At 41.7% G+C, this 18,753-nt stretch overlaps 1 protein-coding gene across 1 annotated transcript; it reads left to right on the forward strand.

Moving 5' to 3' along the window:
- The first annotated feature begins 263 nt into the window (after nt 1–263).
- On the forward strand, nt 264–18,519 carry EMB2773 (PHD finger family protein). Its single transcript, XM_048700841.2, has 28 exons — nt 264–737; nt 838–968; nt 4,671–4,807; nt 4,897–4,996; nt 5,085–5,335; nt 5,425–5,535; nt 5,619–5,730; nt 6,216–6,309; nt 6,407–6,593; nt 6,679–7,110; nt 7,268–7,794; nt 7,865–8,072; nt 8,141–8,191; nt 8,283–8,441; nt 8,533–8,697; nt 9,179–9,478; nt 9,557–9,709; nt 11,006–11,175; nt 14,978–15,083; nt 15,673–15,834; nt 16,013–16,117; nt 16,191–16,424; nt 16,502–16,635; nt 16,712–16,966; nt 17,050–17,410; nt 17,527–17,619; nt 17,698–17,823; nt 17,912–18,519. The coding sequence occupies exons 1-28, from the start codon at nt 484–486 to the stop codon at nt 18,191–18,193; spliced, it is 5,400 nt and encodes a 1,799-aa protein (XP_048556798.1). The 5' UTR covers nt 264–483; the 3' UTR covers nt 18,194–18,519.
- Nucleotides 18,520–18,753: the final 234 nt, after the last annotated feature.

The raw sequence follows: 18,753 nt of genomic DNA on the forward strand, positions 1-18,753 counted from the left end.
AATCTTGTCCGTTTGACGGACTCAAACACACACGCTTTTGCTCTTTTAGAGTAGTCTTGAAACCCGTACCACATGACACATGTGATAAGCGATCCAAATAATTAAAAAAAACATCTCGAAACCCACCACAAAAAAAGCTTTTGAATTTGTTTGGGCCCACCCAACCCAATCCAACCCATCAAAACATTTCTTTACTGTGCCTACCACCCCACCACATCTATGTTACTGCCGTCGTGACTTGAATGGCTGGCTGCTTCCATCCTCCCCCCACAAGATTGGTCGTCGGAGGCCTCTCTCCGGTCCGGCCAACCCACGGTATAACTTCCTAATTTGCAGCACCGCCCAAGTACTAAACGCTTAGCTAAGCAACTACACAAAATCCCCTTTCCGTCCGAGTAAGCGACGCGCCCTCCAAGTCCTTGCTCGCTGGGAGCCTCTCCAGTTCGAAATCGATCTAGGGTTTCGCCCGCCTGCCCGCCGGCCATGGACCTTCCGGCCGGCGCCGGCGACGGAGACGGGAGGGAGCCTGGGAGGGCCGGCTTCGAGCGCGCCTGCCGCCTGCCCAACACCGTCCACTCCGAGATCGCTGCCGCTCTGCCGCTCCCCACCCTCCCCGCTACGCTCGGCACGGACCTCCACGACCACGACGAGCCCCTCGCCGAGCCCGACCGCCCCGACATGATCATGCAGGCGGCTGCCATCGCCCGCATACTCGCCAGCACCGACATCTCCCACCTGTTAGTCACCCTTCCCTCCCTTTCCCTTCTCGCTCGCTCGCTCGCTGCTCCCGCCGGGAATTTCGCCCCACTGAGTTCCATTTTCATGTAAACGACGCAGGGGCTTCACGGAAGCCGATCACGTCGCGGTGGATCCCAGCGAGTGCTCCTTGCTCTGGAGGGAGGTGCTCAAGCACAACCCCGACGCCTTCAAGTTCAAGCCCCGCACTCCCCAACCTCCTCCTTCGCAAGGTAAACACAGCCTTCCTTAGGCCGCTCCGGCTAGCTAGCTACCCATGTAACACAATGCTCGTTATGTTTCCGCCCATTGAAATGGACAGGGTACTTGTCTGGACTCTTCAGGTTACTAGCTTCTGTGGTTGACTTGATAGCTACTGTACTAGCTTACCAGCTTCAACTCTCGAACTCCTGTATGAACAGTACTTCGATGTCGCTTTACTTGGACCGGGCTTATATGCTGCTGTATCTCTATCATGCTGCCCGAGCGCTGGTGTGGATTTTCATGGTAGGTAGCATCGTGGTTGCTCGTGTTGGAGTTGCTGCTCTGGTAGAAGTCAAATTTCTTTGAGCAAGCGCAGTTTCGTGCCATGGAATTTGGTTGGAAAAAATAACTGCTATGCCACGCCATTCCACTATTTGGTAAACCTAGTGTGGTGTATCATTTTGTTTTTCGTATGTAATGTAGCTAAGCAGAGCAGAATTTAGTGGCTTTCGAGTCCATACTGAACAGAATTTAGTCAGAAGCCATTTCGTGTAACGCTAGGAGTTGAAATGTCAGTGGTTCTGTGTCGGGGACAGGGTTTCCGAATGTCACAGTGCTGAGCTTCTGTTTAGCCCCTGATGATGTATGGTCGTTAATAAGGTGATGCAGTACAGAATTTGCTGCTTCCTCATCTTTCTTATTGGACATGTCTCTATATCAGTACCTCAAATACTTATAGTTCCATGAATTAACTGGCACGGTAGACAGCGCTTTGACCTAATATTGCCTGAACATTTTCGAATGTGGACTATGGTGTCTGATTTGCAGGGCTTGGTGAAATAGTATCCAGTGGTCCATATTATTTTGGCAGTGGCCCATATAATATAAATAGTTCTCTTCACAATAAATCAAGCCACTCAAGTCCTAGCTTAAGTATTAGTGGTAGTTCCACCACTCCACTGTTGCACTTAGCCGCCTTGACACGCTCATGTGTTGGCATTGCTCACTTATTCAGTATGCAGTGGGTTTCCTTCCCGGAACAGAACTAATTCAAAGGCTTCCCTGTTCATTTATGTAACTTAGTGCATATGCAGGTAAGTTTTATTGTTGAAAACCTTTATTTTTTGTTATTTTGATGCATATATGACCTATACCTAGCACTACTGCTATAAAATATGTCTGTTTCTTTCTAACAGTTTTTGAACCGTATAGAAGGCAACATGCTGGAATTCTGGAAATATACACCGACAAGTGGAATGAACACTAATTTAAGCTATATTTTAACTATATACACACACACATAGTAATGCAATTCATCACCCAGGGTGTTGAATAAGTTTTTTTACACCCAAGGTTTACTTACGTCATTACATTTTATATACGAATAATTATGTTCATATTGATTAACTACACAAAAGTCGGTATAAGAAAGTAAGATATGAGTCATAAAACCACAAAATTTACATTTATATGTATATTTTGTACTATATTTTACATTCGTAATTTTACGTCATGTAAAATATCCTTTTCGACCGGCATACATTTTCTTACCTTTTCTTTTCACTTCGGACGTAAGACAAAATTTACAGGACGTAAAAAGGTTATTCTTTATCCTGGGTGATGAATAGTCTGACTATATATATTTCAATTAATGGTTGGCATTAGCACATTTGGTACCTAGCTCGTTGGACTTGTTTAAACGATGTCTTTTGATGGCTTGGATAGTAACTGAAGTCCCCAGATTAGGCCTCAGTAGACTAATGGTAGTACAAGTGGAGAGATCAATTTTTGCCCAACCATTTGATGCCCGCTTTACTCTTGCCTTCCTCAAACATTTATGCACAAACATCACACTTCACGGCTTCTGTCATCTGACTATGGCAGCACCACACAGCTCCATGCTCCATTCTATGTTGGCTCTATTTATACTCTCTTTGTGCAGAAGCTCTGGCCAGTGGCCATCACCAGTTTTCGACTAATTCGTCTCCTTTTTAGTGAGTTTTTTCAGTTGTTGCCCGGGCGTTAGTCACCTATCTTTCATAGATACTTAGGTCACGGCAACTTGTTAAAACCATGGTTATTAATTCAGGCTCTATGAAGCTTTTGATAGAACATAGTGTTAAGGAGTATTAGTATTGGTCTAGGAGTTCGTATTAGTCTACATTTCCTTCCTTGTACCACAAGTACACATATATATGCCCCGTGCAATAGAGGTAAGTTGCATCCATAACAAATAGGCACAAAAGGAGCAGCCTTATTTTCTAGATTAATATGGTAACGTTGCAGTCACTCTTTTAAATCTATTTCAGCATGTTTGTTTGCTGCTCAAAATGGGAATGCAGCATCAGCATTTTGGCCTGCTATGTCAACGTCCTGTCAATGGGGATCATCCCAAATAGTTGACCATTTGCAAATAGAGTTACCGCCTCGAGTTATAATCAAGTAGCATGACCAAACAGGCCTTTACGGCTTAATGTGCCATTTATGGTTTATTTATCATATCCTCAGAACAATTCTAGTCCTTCTATTACTGTACCAGCAGATACAAAAATATTATACCGAGAACCATCTAGATTCTAAAGTTCCTACTTTGCCTTGTGAGCGTTTGCTGCAATGTGTCAGATAAATGTTTGAGCATGGCAAATTCCACATGGCAACAGCAGGATGTCTATATGGAGCCAATTCATTATAGGCTAGTAGGTTTTCAATGCAAATGTTTATACATATGCACTAAAAATATTTTATGCTCCAGCTACTTACCTTCTATTTCAGCAGTCCTCCTGAACCTTAGCGCAGCGGTAAAGCTGTTGCCGACCATGAGGTCACGGGTTCGAGTCCTGGAAACAGCCTCGTGCAGAAATGTAGGGAAAGGCTGCATACAAAAGACCCAAAGTGGTCGGACCCTTCCCTGGACCCTGCGCCAGCGGGAGCTAAGTACACCGGGCTGCCCTTTTTAGTCCTCCTGGGTGATCCTTGTCTTCGGGAAACACGCAAATAATATAATCTAACTGGTATACTCAGATCATCGAGTTTGTAGAAAAGAAAAAAGAAAGCTAATTAATAATTATTATCCAGAGTTGAACCCGAGAATTACGTTGGTGGTAATGAGCTAGGTTGTGGCTCCTGACCAGGGTTCGATTCCCGAGCAGTTGGGGTGAAGAAGCTCTTTTTAAAGTAAATGGTTGATTCTTTCTGGAAATTTGCTTTCTGTTAATAACATCGATGGTACATGGCTCTATAGAAGTTGATAGATTGGATGGTGTGCTATTGTTGTAAGTTATTTTTGGGCACTTCTATGTGAACTGTTCCTGGTGTAACGCATGCGAACTGTGAAGTACTCCCTCCGTTCCAAAATAGATGACTCAACTTTATACTAACTTCAGTACAAAGTTGAGTCATCTATTTTGGAACAGAGGGAGTAGAAAATTTCATGTTTTCTCCATTTTGTCTCTTCTTATACTGGCAATATTATAGGAGTACTAATTTGCTAGTTTGGCCCTCAGTATTGTCATGTCAACTTAAAAACATTTTTAGTGCAGTGCTAATGTATATACTCTGCTTGTTCTACCCCGGTGCAACTTCTGTTGAACCTAACATTCAAGCCCACAATTTGTTGTCCTAACAAAAAAATGCAGCTTACATATGGAGTTTTAATGCATTGCATATTATTTCTATATTAAGCTTTCTTGTCTCACTATGTAATTCCGTGTTACGTTGGTCAAGTTTTTCAGGTCTGCTTGATGGTCAGGAATATCAAAATCAAGAACGCGAGAAGCAATTCGAGTATCTTGCACCTAATCTGACTAAAGCACGGAAGGATCATGCATTTCCTCCAGATGACACCAGCTCACACCGAGAGGATCTTCATGTATGTTAGATACCAATGGTTTTGCGTCTTACCAATGTTCAGTTGCTTTTGACCACTTTGTCTTTGTGCTAACATGCTTTCTGTTGCAGAATGAACTCTCACCAGGTTCAGTTGCTTCAAGGAAACCGAAAGTGAGGAAGAAAGATAATTCTGCTTCAAGTTCTGGCCCCAGCATTCCCAGTAGTCAAGGTTTATTTTTTTAATTCATGTATGTCCCATCTTCCTCTTGTTTTACTTCAAACATTCAGCTGATTCGAGTTTGGATTATGTATTCTAGAAGTCATTGCCAACTTCCGTGAGCTGGTGGAGGATTTCTGTGGAAAAGCAGAAATCCCTGATAATGCAGATGGTGATGATTGGCTATCAATTGCACTGAATGATGTGAAGGTTCTTGTAAATGAAATTACATATGTTCGATCAAAGGGAATGTTGCATGAGATTCCCATGGATACGCTTACTTGTCTCTTACATGTGATAGACCGGCAGATCCGGTGTTCTCAAGGATTGTCAATAGACGTGAGAGAAAATGTGAGTTATTCACTATAGCCCTTCCCTCCGTATTCTTTGAATAAAAGATGCTGCATATTGTAGTCTGACTAGTGCTTGGGTGACTTCAGCCTGATGCTGCAGATGCTGAACACTCAGTCTTCTCTGCTTTGGAGTCCATTCATGCGGCGTTAGCAATCATGACCAACCCTGATATGCCAAAGCAGCTGTATCGAGAAGAGGTTCACACATTCTGAATTCCTGCCTATCTTGTTATGAATCATATTGTTGAGGTTTCTGACTATAAGAACTTTGGTTGAATCAGCTTATTGAGCGAATTATTGATTTCTCAAGACATCAGATAATGGATTGTATGGCTGCAAGTAACCCAACCTTCCGAGCTCTCTACAAGCCAGCTGGAAATGTCACTAATGATGGTACTTGTTATACCATCTTTTGAACATTGAAAAATACACAATTCTACATGCACTTGTGGAGTTCTGCAAGTACTATCTTTGGCTTTTCATGGTTCTGCACTCACATTTCTCTAAGTTGGATATATACATCCATGTTCTTGGGGACTCGGGGCATATATCGTACCTTGTCATTTCCTTCAAAATAAGATTGTTTAATTTTGCCGAAAATTTATTATCCCTGCTTACCTGTATGTACTAATTTAGTGCTTCATGGTGACCATTTGGTGGTTACTGAACTTTTTTTTAATTTAGAAAATGGAAGCCTGCCATGATTAAATTATGTGTGCACACCACAGAATAGCATTTAATACCTGCATGTACTAATTTAGTGCTTTAGTGAGTTGTGGTGACCATTTGGTGGTTACTAAACTTATATGTCATGATTAAATTATGTGTGTACATCACAGATTATAGCATTCAATATATTCTCTTTTGGTCAAATCTAGGAGATGAAGATGAAGACGACATGGAAAATGGACCAGCTAGCAAAAAGAGGCGCACTGCTTCTAATTTAAGTGCGAGGAAATCTTCTGCAAACAAGTATGTGATTAATCTATGCTTGATTTTTCCCTTCTCTAGTTTTTTATGAAGTGTTTGTGGGGAACTAATACAGTTCAGTTGTCCTTTTCTTTGTCAGAGTTTCTGCTTCTATATATTCTGCTGTGCAGAAACTATGCTTGATATTGGGCTTTCTTAAAGAACTCCTCACAACGGTGCGCTTATCAGATAGTTGTATCCTGCAGTTAGCAAAAACCTGCTTTACTACATTCTTGGTGGACAATATGCAGCTTTTACAATTGAAGGCGATCGGTGTTATTTGCATGGTAGCTCTTTGCTTATTGACTCACAATTTCCCACCCTTTCAGTTGTCCAAATAATTTCCTTCCTTACCTTTCAACTCTTGCACAGGTTTTTTCATCATACACACAACACAGGAGTTACTTGGTTGATGAAACACTTAATCTTGTCCGCAAGTTGCAGTTCTCAAAAAATGCTATTAGAACTTACCATCTAGCTGACGAAGAACAAAAGCAAATCCAGATGATAACAGCCCTCCTAGTTCACTTGGTTCAGTTCAGTGCAAATGTTCCTGATAGCTTAAAGGGAACAGTAAATTGGAGCACCATCATTGATGCCTCAGTCGATGCTAATTATCCAATTAACTGCCATGAAGCAGCAACGGAGGCTTGTTGCCTTTTCTGGACCAATGTGCTTCAACGTTTCACTGCTGCTAAATCTCAAGATGTGTCAGAAGCCAAAGGGATTATAGAAAATCTCGTTCAGGACTTGCTAACAGTACTAAACTTGCCCGAGTATCCAGCTGCTGCCCCTATACTTGAGGTAAACTGTGCAATGACAGTGCTATTGTTGAGATAGTAAATGTCGTTTATGGGCTGCTTTAGCATTAATGCATTTTTGTAACCAAAATTCACAATTGGAATATTCTAGTTCAAGTAGTCTATTTCATAATGCCTACAAGTACTATTCTTATGTATAGGTTCTCTGTGTGTTGCTGCTCCAAAATGCTGGATTGAAATCAAAGGACACTTCTGCTCGCTGCTTTGCTATTGATCTTCTTGGTGGTATTGCATCAAGATTGAAGCGTGATTCTGTGATCTGTAGCAAGGAGAAGCTTTGGATACTGCAAGAGCTCACTGATGCAGAGAATGATAGCTCAAAAATCTTGAAAAATAAATGTTGTGTTTGTCTTGGTGGAAGAGGTATAAATATGGCATGTGATGTATGTGGGAGATGTTTCCATTCAGATTGTATGGGGGCTGGCAGTCAGGAAAACTTACAGCGTGATTCTGTTTGCCCCTTATGCTTTTGCAAGCAACAGCTCAGTGTGCTACAGTCATACTATGAGCTAGAAAATAAAGAAAAGGGCAAAAGAGCATCTACCGCACATAAGAAAAAAACTGCTATACCTGATGAGGTGACAGCAGTGGATACTGTTCAACAAATACTTTTGAATTATCTCCAGGAAGCTGGGCCACAAGATGATGGGAACCTGTTTTCTAGATGGTATGTAGTGTGATACCTTTGTTTTTGTTGTCCAAATGTCACTGGAAATTGATTCCCATTTTGTATGCAGGTTCTATCTCTGCATGTGGTACAAAGAAGACATATCTTCTCAGGAGAAGATTATCTACTATCTTGCCAGATTGAAATCTAAGGAGATTCTGCGAGATTCTGGAAGTGGCTTGGCATTATCCAGAGACTGGGCTAAGAAAATTTGCTTGGCACTTGGCCAGAAGAACTCGTTCTCTCGGGGTTTCGACAAAATTCTTTCCCTCCTTTTGGTATGTATTGCTTCTCGATGTTTGATTTTAGTTAGATGTTGCGGCATTAATACCCAATGTTTTATCAGGCTAGCTTGAGAGAAAATTCTCCTGTGATAAGAGCAAAGGCCTTAAGAGCGGTGAGTATACACAAACTTTTAAAACTATATATGATGTACATCATTTTCATTTGGACATTAGACATCACTAGTTAGCCTTAATTCTGTGTAGGTCAGCAGTATAGTTGAAGCTGATCCTGAGGTATTGGGTGACAAACGTGTCCAATCTGCTGTTGAAGGAAGGTTTTGTGATTCAGCTATTTCTGTTCGTGAAGCTGCACTTGAGCTTGTTGGAAGGCATATTGCTTCACACCCTGATGTGGGTCTTAAGGTTGGTGGACTTATGAAGTTATGAGTTATGACATGTTCTTGGGTGCTGTTATTGCTTTTCTGCAACTAACCTTTTATCTTCCCATTAACAGTATATTGAAAAAGTCGCTGAACGGATAAAGGACACTGGAGTAAGTGTTCGCAAACGTGCGATCAAAATTATCCGTGATCTTTGTGCTTCAAATCCGAATGCGGATACAAGTCATGCCTTTGTGGAGATTATTTCGCGTGTTAATGACGAGGAATCAAGTGTACAGGTAAGTTTATGTACGAAACCATTGACTGGTGCTCCTGAGTCATGGCAGCACGTTATGATACCAGAGTTGATATTGTACTATAGATGTTCCGTTTATTGTCGTTTTCATACTTCAGTGAGATATGTATGTTGGTGCATGAGCTGAAACAGTCTTCTGTATACCAAAAGAAAGTAGTGGCAGATAGCTAGTCCCTCTTACATGTGAAATTTCCTACATTTGCAAAATCGAAATCATCCTCACCAGGAAAATTGTATATTTATTACATAAAGTAAATGACTGGAATTCTTTACACATGAAATCTCTCTTGCAAAATGTCTTTTAGTGTCCTTAACAATGATGTCTTTAAAAGTAAATCTGATATTAGAGGTTAAGCATTTGACACAAAAAGTGCTATGCAACATCTTTGAATCTGCAAGCTTTGAGTTCCTTTTCACTGTCCATGTTAGTTAATTTTGAACATATCTTCATTTTTTCTCTGTAGGATCTTGTATGCAAAACATTTTATGAGCTGTGGTTCGATGAACCATCTGGGAGTCATAAACACCTGGTTGCTGATGGTAGTTCAGTTCCTATGGAGATCGCAACAAAGACAGAGCAAATTGTTGACATGTTGAGAAAGATGCCCAATCATCAACCCCTTATTACCATTATAAAACGCAGTTTGACTCTCGAGTTCCTCCCGCAGTCAAGTAAGGCTGCAGGCATTAACTCATCCATGATGACATCGCTCCGGAAACGATGTGAATTGATATGCAGGCGCTTATTGGAAAGGATATTGCAGGTATTTGTTTGACCAAAATTTTGCACTAGCTAGATCTTGCATAATTGAGTTTGGTTCTTAATCATGTTTGTTGTCAAGGTTGAGGAGGGAGCTGATAATGAGACCAAAATCCACACGCTTCCTTATGTTCTTGTCTTGCAAGCATTTTGCATCGTGGATCCCACTCTCTGCACTCCAGTTACCGATCCCTCTCAGTTTGTTGTGACACTTCAACCGTATCTTAAGAATAAGGTGAGCATGGGTTTCCTTCTCTTGAACTATGTGCCGTCTCCTGTAAAAGTAATTTGTGCTTATTACATGAACTTATAGCACATTTCAGGTAGCGTTAAGAAATAAAAAGTTCGAGATTTCTGGCTATGTTTATCATGTCGTCACAAAGGAGTGCTGAGTGGTGACATCTGAAGTGGGATACGTTTTTGTTAGAAAGATGGGATTATACATTATAGACTGAGATGCTGAAAAGTAGATGGGAGAAAGAACAATTCGTTGTTTTTGCTTAATACCACCGATAGCTTATGTCTCTTCTTTTATGGATGTTAGCCTAACAATTTATCTCTAATTCGAAGGGAGGAATCCAATCTAAACTACTGGCTAACTTATACTCCCGTTCCTAAATGTAAGTCTTTTTAGAGATTTCACTACAAACTACATACGGATGTATATAGACATATTTTAGAGTATAGATTCACTCATTTTGCTCCGTATGTAGTCCGTAGTGTAATCTCTAAAAAGACTTATATTTAGGAATGGAGGGAGTAGATGATGAAATATCACAACCGAACTACTCTTATTCCAGTCTGTTGCAGCCCTCTTATGTCACTTGCATGGGGATCAGGCGTGCACATGACCATGAAGTTTTATGATTTTTGACTGTTGGACCTGAAAGCCATCGATATTTCTTACCATAGCTTTGGACCTGAAAGCCATGTTACCAGTTTAACAACTGTAGCTAATTTTTTTTTCTGCCAAAATTGGCCAAAACAGGGCAACCAAAGCATTTCTAGCCAATTTTTTGTTGGGGTTGCCTTGGGCTCAAATGAAACACACCCTATATTTTAGCTCCTCACATGCTATTGTGATGCATGGGTTATTCCTGCCTGTTCTTTCTGATGGCCAGGGTTCACCCATGCTCTGTTGCTGCACAAATGCACATGCCTTCTGAATTGTATTTTTGTTTCACGTTCCCCTATTAGTTGTGCTGCAGACATGAGCAGTAGAGCATAAATGTCTATATTGGCAAGTTGTAATGTCATGTGTAACAGCCTAATAGGTACTACATAACTCTACTGAAAATGGTAGAGCCTTGGTTTTGATTATGCTTCTTAAAAATGATATTGTTGTTCATGTGAGCAAGTGATAATTTATGCATTGTGAGTTTGAATGTCCTTTTCTACTAGAAACAAGAAGATTTCTCAAGTTTTTCCTTTCATTTCCTTGCCGCGATGAAATTCCGAGATATATCTTTTGTGGAAGTGAATGTAAAGGGCTAGGCGAATACATTACAGTCTGCATCTTCTGTATCTGCAGGTCGACAGTAAATCAACTGCCCAATTACTTGAAAGTATAATTTTTGTGATTGATGCTGTTATTCCACTCATACGGAAGCCACCACAAACTGTGGTTGAGGAACTCGAGCAGGATCTGAAGCAGATGATAGTTCGCCACTCTTTTTTGACTGTTGTACATGCCTGTATCAAGTAATTTTATTCATTCCATTGCTTTTAGTTTTTTTTATCAGGAACTTTGACAGTGTCTACCTTACATTGTTTCATCTTGCAACTGCCACATCATTACTCCAAAAATTCATCATTTTTAAAATCTAAATAGGACAGAAATGGACTGGTACCATACTTATCCTGGCAAAACCATATCCGATACCCATTTACAAAAAAATTGGGTTATAGTTTTTATAGCCATGGAAAATTAGATATGATGTTTAGCTAAATTTGTATCAATATATAAAAAGCGAATAAAGACGCAGATATGACTGTTGTAAATATCCCAAAGTTCAAATAAATTTTTATGGGCGTGGCTCTGGGCCGTATCTTGATCCGGATACGGTGGCAAGTGAGCGAGGGTCGGATCGTCGCATCCTTAGTGGCGCGCTACATCGGCGCCCGGATATAGTGGAAAATGAGCAAGGGTCTTCGCATTTGACTCGACGAGTGCGAAGGGTAAGGAAGCTAGTCGAGCCTCGGAGGATTCGCTTAGGTAGCTGGAACGTAGGGTCTCTGACAGGGAAGCTTCGGGAGCTAGTTGATGCAGCGGTGAGGAGAGGTGTTGATATCCTTTGCGTCCAAGAAACCAAATGGAGGGGATAGAAGGCGAAGGAGGTAGAGGATACCGGCTTCAAGCTATGGTACACGGGGATGGCCGCAAACAGAAATGGCGTAGGCATCTTGATCAACAAGAGCCTCAAGTATGGAGTGGTAGACATGGGGACCGGATTATCCTAGTGAAGCTGATAGTTGGGGACTTAGTTCTCAATGTTATCAGCGTGTATGCCCCGCAAGTAGGCCACAATGAGAACACCAAGAGGGAGTTCTGGGAAGGTCTGGAAGACATGGTTAGGAGTGTACCGATTGGCGAGAAGCTCTTCATAGGAGGAGACCTCAATAGCCACGTGGGTACATCTAACACAGGTTTTGAAGGGGTGCATGGGGGCTTTGGCTATGGCATCAGGAATCAAGGAGAAGATGTCTTAAGCTTTGCTCTAGCCTACGACATGATTGTAGCTAACGCCCTCTTTAGAAAGAGAGGATCACATCTGGTGACTTTTAGTAGTGGCCAACATTCTAGCCAGATTGATTTCATCCTCTCGAGAAGAGAAGATAGGCGTGCGTGCCTAGACTGTAAGGTGATATCTGGAGAGAGTGTTGTACCTCAGCATAAGCTGGTGGTTGCTGACTTCCGCTTTCGGATTCGTGTCCAGCGGGATAAGCGTGCCAAAGTCGCTAGAACGAAGTGGTGGAAGCTCAAGAGGGAGGTAGCTCAGGCGTTCAAGGAGAGGGTCATTAAGGAGGGCCCTTGGGAGGAAGGAGGCGATGCGGACAATGTGTGGATGAAGATGGCGACTTGCATTCGTAAGGTGGCCTCGGAGGAGTTTGAAGTGTCCAGGGGAAGGAGAAGCGAAGATAAGGATACCTGGTGGTGGAATGATGATGTCCAGAAGGCGATTAAAGAGAAGAAAGATTGTTTCAGACGCCTATACCTGGATAGGAGTGCAGACAACATAGAGAAGTACAAGATGGCGAAGAAGGCCGCAAAGCAAGCTGTTAGTGAAGTAAGGGGGATGTTCAGAGTTGTACTGATTACCGTGAAATTAAGCTGATGAGCCATACAATGAAGCTATGGGAGAGTCATTGAGCACCGCTTAAGAAGAATGACAAGCGTGACCAAAAATCAGTTTGGTTTCATGCCTGGGAGGTTGACCATGGAAGCCATTTTCTTGGTACGACAACTTATGGAGAGATATAGGGAGCAAAAGAAGGACTTGCATATGGTGTTCATTGACTTGGAGAAGGCCTATGGTAAGATACCGCGGAATGTCGTGTGGTGGGCCTTGGAGAAACACAAAGTCCCAGCGAAGTACATTACCCTCATCAAGGACATGTACGATAATGTTGTGACAAGTGTTCGAACAAGTGATGTCGACACTGATGACTTCCCGATTAAGATAGGACTGCATCAGGGGTCAGCTTTGAGCCCTTATCCTTTTGCCTTGGTGATGGATGAGGTCACAAGGAATATCTATACCAATATAAAAAGACCCAAAGGAGCAGATCCAACTGATCTCGGCCATCGAACTAATTTAATCCAACGACCTAGACTGCTCCGATGGCGAGCGTTTAACGTGTTTAACGTGCAATTAATATCATACCAAATATTGCACTAATCACAAGATTGACACACAAATAATAGCATACATAATATCCACGTGCAATTAATATATTGCCTAAATATTAACATGCATTGCACGTGCGCATTTACTAGTACAAGGAGATATCCCATGGTGTATGCTCTTTGCGGATGATGTGGTGCTGGTTGACGATAGTCGGACGGGGGTAAATAGGAAGTTAGAGTTATGGAGACAAACCTTAGAATCGAAAGGGTTTAGGCTTAGTAGAACTAAAACCGAGTACATGATGTGTGGTTTCAGTACTACTAGGTGTGAGGAGGAGGTTAGCCTTGATGGGCAGGTGGTGCCTCAGACGGACACCTTTCGATATTTGGGGTCAATGCTGCAGGAGGATGGGGGTATTGATGAAGATGTGAACCATCGAATCAAAGCCGGATGGATGAAGTGGCGCAAAGCTTCTGGCATTCTTTGTGACAAGAGAGTGCCACAAAAGCTAAAAGGCAAGTTCTACAGGATGGCGGTTCGACCCGCAATGTTGTATGGCGCCGAGTGTTGGCTGACTAAAAGGCGACATGTTCAACAGTTAGGTGTGGCGGAGATGCGTATGTTGAGATGGATGTGTGGCCACACGAGGAAGGATCGAGTCCGGAATGATGATATACAAGATAGAGTTGGGGTAGCACCAATTGAAAAGAAGCTTGTCCAACATCGTCTGCGATGGTTTGGGCATATTCAGCGCAGGCCTCTAGAAGCTCCAGTGCATAGCGGACGGCTAAAGCGTGTGGAGAATGTCAAGAGAGGTCGGGGTAGACCGAATTTGACATGGGAGGAGTCCGTTAAGAGAGACTTGAAGGATTGGAGTATCATCAAAGAATTAGCTATGGACAGGGGTGCGTGGAAGCTTGCTATCCATGTGCCAGAGCCATGAGTTGGTCGCGAGATCTTCTGGGTTTCACCTCTAGCCTACCCCAACTTGTTTGGGACTAAAGGCTTTGTTGTTGTTTGTTTGTTTGTTGTTGTGGCTCTGGGCCCTGCAGCCTGGCAGTAGCTGTAAAATGGCGATTGGATTAGTTAGTAGGAAACTAGGAACAAATCAAATGAAGTTAGAATTCTATCCGGTAGGAAAAATATTTTTTTGGTTATCAATTTAAAGACAGGGATAAGCTTTGTTAGGAAATTACAGATAGAGGTTTGGGTCTTGCGGAGCAAGTCAGTTGTCCTATATATAGTTCTTTGATCAAGCAATGACAATTTAGAAGTTAAACTAAGCCTCAGAGCCTGTCTTCCATGGGCAAGTCAGTGTTCAGACTCTTAACCTACTCAAGTTACACTGTTGCGAATCAACAAAGGTTAATAACATAAAACTAATCTCCCTTGTCATGGTTAAGCACTCACAAAATGCTGTAGTCTGTACCTTTTTCAAGTATGCATAATTACACCTCATAATATCTAGAAGTGAAGTAATCCATACCTTTTCCATGCATGCATCATCACAATCTGCATCTTGGGTATTATCTAATGAAAATCTGACATTAGATGCAATACTGCAAATCTCATTTTATTCTTGCATGAATAATTGAGCTTGCTTGCTTTTCTGTTGATCATGTTTACTTATCTCTATTGCTCATTTTCATGAACAGGTGTCTTTCTGCCCTTAGCAGTGCAGCAGGCAGAGGTCCGAGGTTGTTGGAGTACCTCGTTAACCTTTTCTACAAGCATCTGTCAGGTCCTAATTCTGATGGTCAGGTATTGTACGATTACCTGATTGATTGAGTGAACTGCAATCTGAAATGTACTATGCATGCTACATTTGAATCTTATATTGTTCTCTTCATTTACATCCTTTCTAGTGCCTTGTATGTCTCAAAGTCAAAACAGATTTACATCATAGCATGTAACACCATATAAGCTTCTCTTTATGATAACTCTACTTATTTTAATTTCCATTGTTGGTGATAACTCTACTGTTGGTGATAACACCATATAAGCATAGTTTAGGATGGGTTTGATGGAGTGGTGAAGTACTCACTTGTGCCAAGAGGTTCTAGATTCGACGCAGCCTCTCTGCATTGCACTGTGCAGGGGTAAGTAGGCTTGCCTCGTATAATCCTCCCCAGAACCCACATTCTTTTGGAAGTAGTTTTGGGCAGTTGGCATAGTTGTATGGTGTTATGTGGCAGTAATTTGATGAACATGTGATTATTGAGTACATTTGCATATGTTGCTTGCTTTTACCTACTTTCTTTTACTTGCAATATCATGTAGGTTGGTGCTTTTTAGAATTATCATGTAGCTTAGATATGATGAGCTGACAGTTTGCCTTGTTGAAACTCAGGTGTTGGGTCGATCATTATTCTGTCTCGGCCTGCTCCTTAGATATGGTTATAAACTGTTGGCAACATCGGAAAACCAACTTGATTTTCCAAAGATTCTTGAATTGCTCAAGAGAAGGTATCTCAGCAAGGATGATTTCAGCTTGAAGGTTCGAGCTATGCAGGTGTGTGCTCAGCATTATTACACTCAATGTTTGACTTGATGATACTCGTAGCTAGAAACATGCAACGACTCAAGTAACTTAACCTGTCTATTTGACTGTTGCTTTAGTTCTTTAGGGTGCTTGGATATTTTATATGAAATTTTCCTTATTAAATGACAATTTTCATGTGTGCGTGCAGGCTTTGGGATACATACTTATTGCAAAGCCTGATTTTATGCTACGGAAAGATATTTTGAATCTGATAGAGGCATCACTATCTTCTGATGTCGATTATAGGTTAAAGGTATAGACATTTTCCTGTAATGGGTTCTGCTCCGCGTAGCTTTTTCTATATATAATTGGACCTACTTGACCAGATTCAAGGATTGCAAAACCTTTATGAGTATCTCCGTGATGCGGAAAGCCAACTCACGTCTGACAGTACTGGCAAACCTACTGTACCCTATGCAACTAATGGTGGGAGTGAAGTGCCTGTTGCTGCTGGAGCGGGAGACACCAACATCTGTGGTGGTATTATCCAGTTGTATTGGAATTCTATTCTTGAGAGATCCTTGGATATGAACGATCAAGTTCGCCATGCTGCACTAAAGGTGAATTAGTTCAACTGATTTCTGCACTTTCCTGCTTTTCATTTTAGAGTAGAAAACAGTGATTTTTTTTTTTGCAGATTGTTGAAATTGTTCTTCGCCAGGGTTTAGTTCATCCAATTACTTGTGTTCCACACCTTATAGCACTTGAAACTGACCCTATGGAGGGGAACTCAAAGTTGGCTCATCATTTGCTGATGAATATGAATGAAAAGTACGATGGCTCAACTTCTCATTTCTCCATTTCTTTATTGGATAAAATGATCTGACCTATTGGCGTTATTTTGCAGGTATCCTTCATTTTTTGAAAGCCGCTTAGGTGATGGCCTACAAATGTCGTTCAGATTCTTCGAGACCATAGTCAGCAACCATAACGTGGTGGCAACCAACATGAAATCAAATCCGATTGCATTTGTTAAACCTGGCATATCCAGAATATATCGTCTTATCCGTGCAAATCGAAATTCAAGAAACAAATTTGTACACTCAATAGTCCGCAAATTTATATCTGACAGCCGGAGTTACCCCACAATTGGTTTTCTTGTGTAAGTTATTTAGTTATGTGCCTGTTGATCCTCTTATTCTTAATATTTGGTATCTGACTCTCCAAGTTGTGTGAATATTGCAGTTACTGTGTAGAAGTTCTTGCATCTCTCCCTTTCACATCTCCTGATGAACCACTTTACTTGGTCTATGATATAAACCGAGTTATTCAAATTAGAGCCGGAGCAATTGAGGCTAATTTGAAGAATTGGACTTCCATGGATCAGCAGCAAGATGTGGTGGGTCAGCAAGATGTGGTGGGTCAGCAAGATATGGTGAGTCAGCAAGATGTGGTGGGTCAGCAAGATGTGGTGGGTCAGCAAGATATGGTGGATAATGTTATGCATGAACCTGGGGGATATCCTGACCAGAATCTGGCAGATAGTCCTGAAAAGATGCGTAATAATTCATGCAGCACGTCAGATGTCGACATGGCCAAACTTCAGGTGAGCTTGATATGTTTTGGGTTGAGGGATTTTGGTAGAATATAACTGATGCGGAGATGGTTGCAATCCTTGCATGTTTGCATCTCCTTTTCCACTAAATAGGCCTTTGTTTTCAGGAAGATTGCCATGATGCGATAGCTCTGCAGCTCCTTCTCAAACTGAAGAGACATTTGAAAATTGTCTACAGTTTAACTGATGCTCGCTGTCAGGTGTGTGTTTTCCCTTGTTTGGAAATCAGTCCTCGGAAGACACGTTGCATGACAGATTTATTCCCAATTTCAATACAGGCATTTTCTCTGAAGGATCCACCAAAACCTGGTGAAGCAATCTCCAAGCAGAATATCCCGCTTAACATTAACAACACTAACATCAGTTTGCCGAGCTGCCTGCAGGATGTAGCGCTCGTGTACCAGGTAGCATTTCTGAAAATGTAATTGCATTGGGCCTGAGCTTTGATGATCCTACAACTCTTTAACATCTGATGGGACTTGTGATGCACAGGATTTCAAGACATTGCTGCGAGAAGATTCCATGGACTACGTACTGTATACTTCTGCCACGGTCCAGAAGAAGCGTCTGACTCCAAGAAGTTCGTCGAAAGTTAGAAGGCCAGTGGCTGTTACAAGAGGACGTGGTGGTGGTCGTGGTCGTGGTGGTCGTGGCGGCGGTGATGATGATGATGACACTGATGATGATGACTGGATTGGCGGGCCGAGGGTGCTAGAGTTCGGTGCTCAGGCAGTCACTGGTGGCCGAGTAACGAGACAAAGGGTCCAAGTATGACTGGTGATTGGTGCTCTGTACATTGTAGGGAAGTTTATAGGTGACTGACACGCAGGGGACATAGGTCATCGTTTAGGGCTCATACCATCACTGATACCATCACTATTCGGTAGTGGTAGTCGAGATTCTAGTATATAGAAGCAGAAGGGGAAGGGAGATAGCTTTACCTACTTAGAGCCATTAACTTGGAGAACTCCTTTTCTTGCTGTGCCCATTTTATTATATTTTTGTATTTTTGTGCTGGGCTTTTGCAAAACTTAAAACAGGTTGTGCTCCATGTCTAATTCAATGGAAAAAGATAGATAGAAAGGATCTCATTTGCTTTCCGGGTCGGTCATTGTACCAATAATGTGTACTACTCTGTTCCTTTGTATAAGGTGTATCCTTTTTGAAAGTCAAACGAGTGCATGTTTGACTGACTTTTTAGAAAAATATATCGATATCCACAATGTGAAATTTATATCATTTGATTCATCATGAAAAGTAATTTTATATTTTATCTATTAGTTATTGTAGATATTGTTATTTTTTCTATAATTTTGGTCAAACATTTAAATGGT

This window comes from Triticum urartu, chromosome 2A (genome assembly GCF_056163025.1).
Source record: "Triticum urartu cultivar PI428250 chromosome 2A, HENAU_Tu73, whole genome shotgun sequence".
NCBI lineage: Eukaryota > Viridiplantae > Streptophyta > Magnoliopsida > Poales > Poaceae > Triticum > Triticum urartu.